The following is an 11,926-nucleotide window of genomic DNA, read 5'->3' as shown; positions in this document are numbered from 1 at the left end:
TCGCTCCTCTCAGGGCAGCCAGATACAGGGGGGCTCCTGTGCCGAGTGTGTGGCCTCGCAGGCATTCGGCTCACACACCTGGTTTCCAAATAAGCAGGCGCTGTGGCCTGTCCACAGGCCCTCCAGAAGAGGCCGGAGAAAGCAGGACCCTGAGGCCTTAAGCAAGCTGTTCGCCCCCCACCCCACCCCCGGACTTCCTGCCTCCACCCCCCACCCGCTCTCGGGAATGTGTGACTTGTAGGGTAGGGGAAGCTACTTCTCTCCCATCCAGTTCGTTTTTAAATAAAAGTAGTAAAGTTTTAAAGCTGTATGAGAAAGAGAGAGGCAGGGCAGGGCCAGGTAGCCGCACTGCAAGTCCGAAATCCGTAGAAACCAAGCGCGGCCCCTCTTCCCTCATGGACACCGGGCTCCCGTCTCCGGCCGAATTCAACTCTTCTGATGCTGAGGGACACGACGGCAGGCAGGCGGCGGCACCTCGCCCTAAAGGGTACTCAGGTGTGTGTCAGTAGTAAGCTGGACTGTGCATCCAAGTTCTGGTACAAAGGTCTCTGGAATGTGTCTCAGACAAGTCTTCAGAGCCTCAGAATCAGGAAAATTAGTAATAGGACCTGGTTCTCCCTGGGGTAATCCTGATTTCAAAAACCATCAGCCCACGCCTCAGATTTTAGCTTTGGAAAATATGGTGACCAGAATTGTATATGGAAACAGTCAGCAAAAGATGTGGATAACCTACAAAGCGTTTCTTACTGGTTGTGATGTGACCAACACATCACACCCTTTAAACCTTCTAGCACTGTGTCTTTGACTAAATGACCTTTTTTAAATGGGGGAAAGAAAATCAGTGACACCTGTCAGAGGTCAAAATAGTCAGGTAGCCCTGTAAACACAGCCACGACCAGAAGTGGAGAAACAAGGCCACACTATTGCTCAGATCACATCTTCCTGTTGGGTGGCACCCCTGCCCAGCTGAGATCCTGAATGGGTCCCTAGGGAGTACCAGGGCCCTGTGCAGTCCATCTTAGCATTTGCTTCTGGCAAGAAAGAGGATGGTCTTCTGGACACACCAGGTCAGGAGACAGAAGACTTGAGGTCAAGTCTTGAGGCAGAGTGGCCAGCCCTCTCTGCCCATCCCCACCTCTGAATCACCCCTCACTGGTCTGAGCTGTGTTCAGGGTGCAGCAAGGCCTGGGATCGCCATTGCCTCAGATCTTTGTACCTGGAGGCTGCACCATGGCGAATCCTGCACCTGCCTTGGTGTGGGGCCTGGGAATAAAGTCAGGATTAGGAGTGAGGCAATCTTGCACTCGAGTGTCGTGGGTGGCGGCGCAGCAGGATGCAGGTAGGGCACCTCCAGGACCATGTTCCCATCCAGGACATCTCTGCTCGTTCCTACGCAGCACCCTGCAGGACAGGATCCCAGGGCTCTTTGAGGAAAGGGCTGTGTCCATCTGTTTTCCTGTATGGCTGTAGGATCCAGTAGGCATTTGGGGAGCTGACAACCATTCCCCTAATATGGCTGATGTAAAGAGGGGCTTCCTTGTCTGGGACATGAGCAACACCAGCCCCTTGATGGCTGAGCCCCAAATCAATTTTAGGCCTTTTATAGGGGAACTCTCCCTTCACTCAGGCAAACTTCATTCTGAGATCTCTGCCCCTATGGACCACTAGAACTGAAGTCCCAGAATAAGGGTTTGAGTTTTCACTATTATTTATATGAGTCCTATGGGTTCCTCAACCCCACCAAAACTGGCAAGCATGGCCATAAACCACAAAAATGGAAGACCCTGAAATAGATGCAGTCTGGGAAAACATTCTGCATGTTTGAAGAAAATGAAGGCTGTTTCAGGAGGGTCCGCCTTGTGTGCCCACTTCAGTGGAGGCAGCGTTCCAAGGCCCACCACCCTCTTCCACAGGAATCCCTCACTTCATGATGAGATGGACATCTGCCCTTGAGGACCCCTGTGAACTGTGCCTGAGATTCATGGGTTTCTCCCCGCCCTTCAAGTGAGATGAGTTTAAAACCCCAGATGATTCAGGAGGGTCTGGCCAGGAGTACCCAGCAGGATTTCTCTCCTGGTGCCCTACCCGCCCCCATTTCCCAGTCCAGGCCGGGGCCTAAGGACCACACCCTGCCATTAAACGAGAACCACTTTGGGAAAGAAGACACACTCTTAAGCCAAAAATAGCCAATGCCTGCATATTTCTGTTTTAAGGCAATGTTACCCTTCCATCTATCAGACGGAACAGCCCTGGGTCATTTAAAGGAAAAATTAAATTAAGTGCTCTCTTTGGAAACAGCCAACACCCGCTTCCCTCCCCCACCCCCCGCCCTGCTCTAAAACAAACCAGCTCTTCTTTTTATTCCAAGATGACTAGGTTTAGAGTCCTATCTTTTCCTTCCTATGTGCAGACAGATGTGGAGCTAGAAAATCTCCTTCCATGACACCCTGGGCAGATCACAAGGACGCCTGACCGCTCCCCGGAGAGCGCTTTGCCAGCCTCCCAGGGATGGGCCGTTCCCTCTCCCTGCCTTGGGGAACGGTGGACAGTGAGTGCACCAAAGGACTTTGGAATAAAATTCCTGAACCTGGAATGTGAATTCCTGAGACATAAAATGTAGTCAGAGTGTGGCTTTCTCTGCCTCACACGAAAACAACTTTGGGAGGGACCTCACTTTGGAACTGGGCATGAAGATCTTTGCACCACAAGCACCCAGGGCTCTCTTCTGTCAAGGTCCCTACCGAATATTCCACTCTCTCTCCCAGACCCGACGCAAGCAGGGCTGTCAGGGAGCCTAACACAGCATGGCAGCCAGAGTGGCCAGTTCCGCATCCAACCAGTGTGGGGGTGGCCCTCTCCCTGCCAGTTCTCACCGCAGCAGAAACAATGCTACTGCCCAATTTAGGGCCCATCGTTCTACCTAGAAAACACTACCACGCTGTCGGCCATTCCCCGCTGGCACACAGTGGTGAGAAGCGGGCACCCGGCGGCATCCTGTGCCTGAGCAGCTGCTGTGGACAGAGGGTACCTGTCCACTCTGGAGCCAGCCACAACAGTGGCCAGCAGCGGTGGGCAGTGGCTAGGCCTGGGTCCCGGGTTTGTGCTGCACCCCATACCATGGTAGGACTGAGTAGAAGCAGGATGGCCACGACCAAGGCACGCTGGGCCCAGGAAGCCCATCTGCGGCCCTCTGAGGTCCCAGAGCCGCTCCTTTGCATCAAAATAGGTACTCATCAAAACAGGTATCTCTGGCAAGACACCCTGAGTCCACCCCAATCCCCCCACCCCCCAACACACACGCGTGTGTGCTCACACGCGCACACACACACGCACGCACGCACACACTCTGTCCTGGGCCCTTGTATTTACAGGCCCCAACTCTCAGGAGGAAGGGAAGGTGGTACCTGGGCCACAAGCCTGGGGTCGACACTCCAGCCATCTGCAGAGGAGTTTGCTGGACCACAGCTTGACTGACCCGGCCCAGGGCTCCAATCCCAACCCAGGACCCAGCTCTCTGCTCCTCCTCTCCTGCCAGGAGAAGGCTGGTGATGGGGCACTGGAGCAGCCCCACCAGCTGGGTATGGCCTGGAGCCTCCAGGCAGGACAAGGAGAAGCAGGAGGAAAAGGGAGGAGGAGTCCAGGGACACGGAGAGGCTGGAGGTTTGCTAAGTCTGAGTTGGGGACATGGTGGGTCTGAGAAAAGTGTGGCCCACAGCTTTCCATCTGGCATTCCCTGGGGAGGAAACAGAATGCGCGCTCTCCGACAGCATTTCCTGTAACATCCGCGCCACTCCTGAAAAGGTCCAAGTCACAATGTTCCGGTCTCTTGCTACAGAAGTCTCTGTGAAGCACGATGCGCCGCCACAGGCACAGCCGCTCACACAGGCCATCTGACGAGGAGGCCCCATGACCTGCCCATTGTTTCCAACACACGTGCCCATGCGGGAGGACTCCGGAACTGGATGTGCCACCAGGAATTTCTAACATCTTTTTACAAGACCAGAATTCCCCATCAGAGGCCCAGGTATAATAGTGACAGGGTCCTGCGTGCCTTCTGCAGGGACACGGAGAAGCGGAGTCCTGGCAGGTGTGACCCCGGCCCCTGACTCGGAGGTCAGACGGTGCAGTGCTACGCTCAGCCAGGGCTGGCACCTCTGCTTCCAGTGCTCCCTAGCGCCGAAGGAGAGGGTTCCCGGAGGCGGGGTGTGAGGCAGGCAGGGTGCAGAGGGCTGAAGGCCCCCTCCACTGTCCCCAAGGTGGAGTGCTCCTCCAGCCGGGGACAGCTTTAAGGCATCCCTCTGCAGGGGCCTGTCTCAGAATCAGCTGCGTTGCAAGCCCGGCCAGGCTTGTTGGGCAGACGCCAGAGGCTGGGTGGGGGGCCGGGCAGGAAAAGGTCAGGCCCGCTGCTTAGGAATCTGCCATGGAGGCACAAACGTCAGTGACCACATCTGCTCCCAACAGACCCACAGGCTGGCCAGCCAGCCAGACGCTGAGCTCCACCAGACTGGCTGGCCTGCTCTGTCCCCAGCGTGTTCCCGAACCTAACAGAAAACTCCAGAGTGCAAATCTATGTACAGAGTAAGGCGGCAGGAAGGGGTGTCCTCACTGACCTCGTGGAACGTGTCCATCCCTGAGAAAGGGGGTTCAACACCGCTGAATCTCAACTTTGTGGGTATATCTGTTGTGCAATTGGTGGGTGGTGTTTTTTGAAATTTTTGTGTTTTTTTTTTTTTTTTTAACAAATTTACTTTGACACCTGAGGTGAAAAAAATTGTTTTTTCGTGGACTTCACATCAAGTTCTCTCTCTTCTCTCTTATTACAAAAGGAAAGGCCAGGGACTCACGAGGGGGTGGGAGCGGCTGCTCATGGCTGTGGCGGGCTCAGGGCGAGCTGGCCGGGCTGATGGTGGGGCTGCTGGCGTCGGAGCGGCTGTAGTCGCTGAGGGAGCCGGTCCGCGAGCCCCCGCCGCGCCGCTGCAGCATTCCCGGGTGGAAGTTGGCGTGGCGGCGCGCGTGCTTGGTCAGGTGGTCGCTGCGCATGAAGCGCTTCTCGCAGATGGGGCAGCTGAACTTCTTCTCGCCCGTGTGCGTGCGGTAGTGCCGCGCCAGCTCGTCGGAGCGCGCGAACTTCTTGTTGCAGTCCTGCCAGCTGCAGGCGAAGGGCCTCTCACCTGTGGACACAGGGGCAGAGCGTCAGTATCCGCACCTGGCCCCGCTTTCACACCCTCTCTGGGAAAGGACCCGCAACACCCAACACCCCGATCTCTCATCACCCCTCCCATGTGCCCTACCTCCAAGGGCTCCTGTGACAAATCCATCAGCGCAGAGATGAAGGTGGCCCCTGCCCTCCCACCCACGCCTGGGATGGAGGCAGAGGACACGGCCTAGGATAAAACAGCATTTCAGGTGCTGAAGCTGCAGGGCCCATGGGTAGGAACGGGTCAGGGCCCCAGGCTCCTGGCAGTGGACCCCCTAAGTACACCACAAAGCAGGCTGCACTACACACCCATGCAGGGCCAGCGGTCTCCAATGCATGGGGGTTGCAGGCCCACGTCCTGGCTTCACAGGCCTCCGGGAGCCCAGCCGCCCATGTTGCTCCATGGGAGCCACACTCTGGACCCCTGCAGGGCAGGAAGGCAATTCCCATTCTGACCCTCCTCAGTCTAGTCTGTCACATGAGAGGGTCAGCCTAGGTGAGTTCCTGGGCCTGGAATTCTACGAACAGTCTGCTGCTCCTTCTCTCACAGAAGTCCCAAAGTGGCCAACCAGGGATGGCTGGCAGAGCAGGAGAATGAGACAGGCTCTTGCATCCCAAGCGTGGTGACATACAAGGGCAGCAGCCCAGAGCACCCCATTAGGGGCCTGTGCAGGTGGGGAGGAGGCAGAACACAGTGGGGTGCGAGGCAATCAAGGTAGGTCTAGATGCTGCTCCCTCCTTCCCATCCCTCACTCAGCGGGAGACAGGCCAGCGCTTACCCAGGCAAACTCTTAACACACAAAACTCTCAATCACAAAAATGTCATCAACGGCTCAGGAAGAACCAGGCTTGGGGCGGGGGGGGGCTCTGGCACCCCAGAAAGGAGCCCTTCTGGTATTAGGGGTGGCCGCAGGGCTGCCGTTCCTACCTGGTCACTTCCCCTCTCACCCCCACACAGATCCTAAAGTGACTGCCAGTCATTGAAGCTGGTCTACCCATGTTCAAGAGAGGAAACCCACTCACCCACCCACCTTAAACACAAGCAGACACCCAGGGATGGCCAGACAGCCAAGGAGAACCAGCAGCATGGAAGAGAAAGGCCAAGCGCAATTCAACCACCAACTCTAGAGCAAAAGAGTGAAGCCAGGAAACAGAAGACAATTTTAACTTGAAACTTCTGGATTCTCTGAGGAATCTGAGACAAAATTTGATGCAAAAGCAAAGAGGATACAATACAAAGGAAGTTCAGAGGACAAAAACGGCCGGGCACGGTGGCTCATGCCTATCATCTCAGCACTTTGGGAGGCTGAGGCGGGTGGATCACTTGAGATCAGGGGTTTGAGACCAGCCTGGCCAACATGGTGAAACCCCGTCTCTACTAAAAATACAAAAATTAGCCAGGTGTGGTGGTGTGTGCCTGCAATTCCAGCTACTTGGGAGGCTGAAGCAGGAGAATTACTTGAACCTGGGAGGTGGAAGCTGCAGAGAGTCCAGACTGCATCACTGCACTCTAGCCTGGGCAAGAGAGTGAGGGTCCATCTCCAAAAAAACACACACAAAAAAAAACCCAGCAAAACAACAGCATTTAGAAACTGAAAACAGCATTATGTCCATATAAAACCTTCATATAAAAGCTAGAAATACACTCAAAGCAAATATATGAGAAAAAAACAACAAAAAACAGTTCTGGAAAAGATGTGTTCCGTCTCCTGGCACTGCTGAAGCAGGGGCCACGTGTGGGTGCCTTTGTTCTCTTTACTGATTTTACATTTTGGGGGAAAAGGTGTTGGGGGGATTCAAAATCAAGTAGCACCACGATTTCCCAAATACATGACAATTACAATCAAGTGAGAAAACAGAAAATACGGAGAAGAAATTACAAAAGAAATAACAACAGTCTCTGTCAAAGAGTACAAAAAAAAAAAAAAGAAGAAAAAGAAAAAGGAGACAGGAGACTAACATGAGACAGGCTGCACTGAGGTGGACCAGGTAAGTGAGTTAAGATCTCTGCTGTGAGAAGCTCTGCAATGTCAGAACACTGAGTAAAAACAGGAGCTCTCACAGCTTAATAGAGAGAGGAGGAAGAAACAAACACCAGGTCATCCACAAAGGAACAAGGCTGGGACAGACACCAGACTTTTCCTAAGTCACAGTGGATCCTGAAGACAAAGGAACAGGGTCTTCCAAGTTAATGTCTCACACACTCCAGCTAAAATGAGATAAGACCAAGGAGCTAGGGACATGACTGTATAGTAAAGGGCCACCTCATGACAAGAGCAAGGCAGAGACCTGGGAGGTCACTGGAGCACAGGACCGGGGCTCACGGGGGAAAATTCCAGGAGGAAAGTGAGTTTTGTGCACCACAGAGTACCATCAAAAGGCTGGATACACTTCAGGATACAGTAAAGACACATTACTCTTCTTTGTTTAAAAGAAAAAAGAGGCAATTAGAAACTCCAGGAAAAATAAAAGACATATAAAAAAACTGTGGTTCAAATTAGATGTAAACGAAAATGCCTCATGATTATGGGTCAAGAGCTCCGAGCCAAGCTCGGTTCTAGGGATTTTTCCTATGCTCTATTATTTATTCTTCACAACTCCATGAGGTGGTGGCAAGAAACGTAATCCCAGCACAGGCCCTGCTGATGGAAGCAAACTTTACACAGCTGTGGTCATGCTAACCTTAGCACTAGTTGTCAGTGTTTAGAACCAATCCTATAAACAAAGGCCATACAACTGACCTGTGGGCCCAGCAGAGAACATGGATTTAAGGGAAAAGTCGGAATGCACACAGTGTGCAAAGAACATACCTAAATCAAACACAGAGATTTAAAATTACAAAGATAGTCAAAATAAGTAAAATAATACATCCATCAATTTAGGAAGAGTTGGAGGGGAGGGACAGGAGTGAGGTAAATCCTTAAATTTCATGGCAGGGGGGATAACAGAGAATATCTAAATTTGATAAATCAAGAAACAGCAATAAGATACAGTTCATTTATAGCAGTAACCATCAAGACAACTAAAATCAGAAAAGAAATGCTCTCCAGGGAGTGGGGCTGGACTGGTGAGAGGATTTTTTTTTGTTGCAAGCTCCTCTGTGTTATGGGTATCTCTACCTATTTACCTATCTATCTAACCTGAGCCAGTCTTGCTCTGCCACTGCAACCTCCACCTCCCGGGTTTAAGTGATTCTTCTGCCTCAGCCTCCCAACTGGCTGGGATTACAGGCGCCCACCCACGCCTGGCTAGTTTTTATATTTTTAGTAGAGACAGGGTTTCACCATGTTGGCTAGGCTGGTCGTGAACTCCTGACCTCAAGTGATCCGTCTTCCTCAGCCTCCCAACGTGCTGGGATTATAGGTATGAGCCACACGCCCACCTTGGGTCTTAAAAAAAAAATCCTATGTATTTGTTTCTTCCATAACAATAAGAAGAAATGTTTAAATATAGTTCCTTAAATATCTAGTCCAACATTTCCCAAAACATGTTCAAAGAAATGTTATCATTGTATAAAACTATTCATTGCTTCCAGAATAAAAAATTTTGTCAACCAAAGAGTGAAAATGTTGCACAGTAATTCCACTCTTGGAGATTCACGTCGCACACTAGTCATCAAAAGCTTGGGAAAGTCCAGCATTAAATGGTTTAGCATTAACCATGTCAGGTCTGACAGATGAGGTTCAGACCCTGTTCCCTAGCTGTGACACTATGGCCTCGAACAAGCTCCTTGCTGGCTGTAGTAGAGTGGATAATGGTCCCCAAAAAGATATAGCCAAGCCATAACCCCCAGAACCTGTGCATGTGATCTTATCGGGAAAAAGGGTCTTTGCAGATGTAATCAGGTAAGGATCTGGAGATGCGTTCCCAAGTGTGGAGGGTGGGGAAGAGGGGGAAGGGAGCAAGTGAGAAAGGGGAGAAAGGGGGCAGGGGAAGGAAGGGGAGGCATGGAGCAGATTCTCCCTCAGAGCCTCCGGAAGGAATTAACCCTGCCAACACCTTGGTTTCTGGAACTGTGAGACAGTGAGTTTCAGGTGCTTTTCAGCCACCCAGTTTGTGGTAATGTGTAACAGCAGCCACAGGAAGTGAGCACACTGCCCCATCCTCACAGGGTGGTCCATACAGTGATCCCGAGGGGCGGTGCATGACTGGCCTCAGCACAGTGCCTGGCACGTTCCAAAGGTCCACTCCTGAAAGCTCAGCTGTTACTGTTGCTCTTAGTCATTAGCCCTGTCAAGTGAGTCTCCCCAGATTTGCGCCTGTTGGTGTGGGGGGAAGCCACACTCAGCCTTGCTTCCTAATAGCTCTTGTGAGGAGCCTTGTCCTTTAGCTCCTTCTGCCTGCAGGCCGGGGAAGCATGTGAGGTACACAGAGCTACAGATGGGCCACACGATGTTGGGGCCGCAGAGAAATGCAGCATCCAATGGATGGGGCGCTGGTGCCAGGCAGCCTGGAGTGGAGGAAGGCGGGTGTCCGGTGCAGCCACTCCACCAGCACAGCTCTTGGCCTCCCTGTACGTCAGGAGCTTTATGCTTTGACAGGGGACATACTGGGTGCCTGGCCCAGAGACACGGTCCTGACCCAGGCAGATGCAGGCCCCACGGCTCCATTCTCTGCTCCTCCCTCAGCCCGCTGCAGAGAGGTGACAGTTGTGAACTGGCCCACAACAGGAGTTATGGCTCAGGCCAGCAAGAAGCAGCAGCACCAGGTCTGGCTGGGTCCCCTGGTAGTGACACTCAGGCAGCACCCAGGAGGCTGACAAGGAACAGCTCAGAGAAGGGAGAACAGGCTGGGGCGGGAACAGGGAGCAACATGCCCCAGGCCACTTTCACCCACACGGTCGCAAGGAGCCCCAGGAGCTTTCGTGTATGTGGGTGAGAGCCCCTGCTATTCATCATATTAGAAATTAGAAATTAAAATGGAAACAAAGTCTTCAATCCAAGCATGCATTCCAGTCACTGAAGAGGGACAGTGCTGTCACACATCTTGTAGCATCTGCAATAGCCTACTGTACTCTTTTGGGAGAATGAGGCAAACAGTGCTATTGTTATGAAAACAGTTTTGATCTCATGGCCCCGGTGAAGGGAAGACACCTGCGGGTGTCTTCCAGCTTCACTCTAAAAACTGCTGTTCTGGGGACAGACTCCAGGGGGGCTGTGTGCAGCCAAGTGAAGTGAGCAGAGGGGGGCACCCAGTGAGGTGAGGGGCCAGCCAGGCCTGGCCCTTCAGGGAGTGCGCCCACCTCTCATTCTACGGCAAAGGGGGCCCATCGGACTAAACAAACCCAAGCACCCTCCTTGCTGGGCTCAAACCCTTCATCTGCCTCCAGCCGGGCATGTCATATGGAGACAGCAACAGCAGGGCAGGGACTCAACAGGACAGGGCTCCCTCTAGCTCCAAAATGACAAGAGAATCGGTAGGAGATTCTAGACTCTTGCGGAGGAGCTCCTAGCCTTCCTGCCGGATCCCAGAGCCACTCCAGCTCCCCAGGTGGGAGGGCCCCAGGGGTTCTGGCTGTGTGTGCCTGCGCCTGTGCATGGGATGGGGGTCCTGAGACAAGGTGGGATTAGGCCTTGTGAGGAGACTGGGTGAGAGGAAGGGGGCTGGGGTGGAGCCTGGAGGGGCGCTAGGTGCCCTGGAGCCTGGAAGGGAGGCTGTAAGAGGGCTGGGGGAACTGTGGGGAGCTGGGGGAGGGGCTACGCCATGCTGGGGTTTGGGGGTCCTACGGGTGCCAGGTCGTGGGGGACTCTTCGGGTACCAGGCTGCATGGCCGGGGGGTGCAGGGTAGGGGACCGCATGGAGTTGCGGGAGAGTAGGGGGTGGGGATTGGAGTAAGGTTGGGCGGGGCAGCTGCTCGGGGCTGCGCGTTACATAAATGTTCCCTGGCGCCACAGCGAGGCCGCGAGCGGAGCAGCGCCGACTGAGAGCAATTGCCTCATCTTATCAGGGAACACAGCGTCCCACATGCTGCTCTTGCCCAAGCCGCAGGCCAGGCGGGGACAGCGTGTTCCCTCAGAGAGCCAGCCGGGAGGGGAGCGCAGGGGCTTTCTCTCCTTCAGCTGAGCCCCCCATCCACCTCAGCAGCCACCTCCCCCCTCCCCCACAGCAGCCACGTGCAAATGCAGCCAGCTCAGGAGTGTGCATGCTCCAGCTCAAAGCCTGAGCTCAGACTCGGGCCGTGGCGCGGACTCCACTCTGCTCACCTACGCAAAGGGCACGCTCCAAGTTATCTCCTGCGATCCAGCCTTAGCCAAACGCCTACCCACCACCCCACAGGTGAGTGGGCCCCCCCGCCCTCCACCCGGCTCCAGCTACCCCTGTATGAACCACACTGCAGATCTTTCTGTCTGTGAACCTCCTGTGGGAAGCCTGCTGAGGGGTCATTTTTCCAATGTTCCCAACGCCCAGCACCAAGCTAGGGCCAGAGCAGCATCTGCCGCAAGGGCCTCTTCTTCTGGCCTCCTGCTGGGTCTTCTCTCGGAAGCCTGGCTGAGCTCCCCTTCATGGAAGGGAGAAGGGAAGAAATGCAACTCCTACCGGGAGGTCCTGGAAAGGCAGATGAGCTGGCACCCTCACAGGGATGTCCTGGATGCAAGAGCAGACCTCTGCAGCGCAAAGGTCCACGTGGGTGTGTATCTGGCGGCAATGGCAGGGGCAGGGCTGGTCAGACTCAAAGGGAGGCATGGGGAGAGCCTTCCAAAGAGAAACTGCTTCCCCTCGGGCTCCCAG

General features: G+C 54.0%; 1 protein-coding gene across 1 annotated transcript; it reads right to left on the bottom strand.

Annotated features, from left to right (window-relative positions):
• Nucleotides 1-4,881: 4,881 nt before the first annotated feature.
• Nucleotides 4,882-10,995, bottom strand: KLF13 (Kruppel-like factor 13). Its single transcript, XM_012000579.1, has 3 exons — nucleotides 10,924-10,995; nucleotides 9,863-9,986; nucleotides 4,882-5,171 (listed from the first exon to the last, which is right to left on the bottom strand). Exons 1-3 carry the CDS (start codon nucleotides 10,993-10,995, stop codon nucleotides 4,882-4,884), a joined length of 486 nt encoding a protein of 161 aa, XP_011855969.1.
• Between the last annotated feature and the right edge of the window lie 931 nt (nucleotides 10,996-11,926).

This window comes from Mandrillus leucophaeus, unplaced genomic scaffold, assembly GCF_000951045.1.
Source record: "Mandrillus leucophaeus isolate KB7577 unplaced genomic scaffold, Mleu.le_1.0 Scaffold631, whole genome shotgun sequence".
NCBI lineage: Eukaryota > Metazoa > Chordata > Mammalia > Primates > Cercopithecidae > Mandrillus > Mandrillus leucophaeus.
This window is presented reverse-complemented; position numbering and strand designations above follow the sequence as displayed.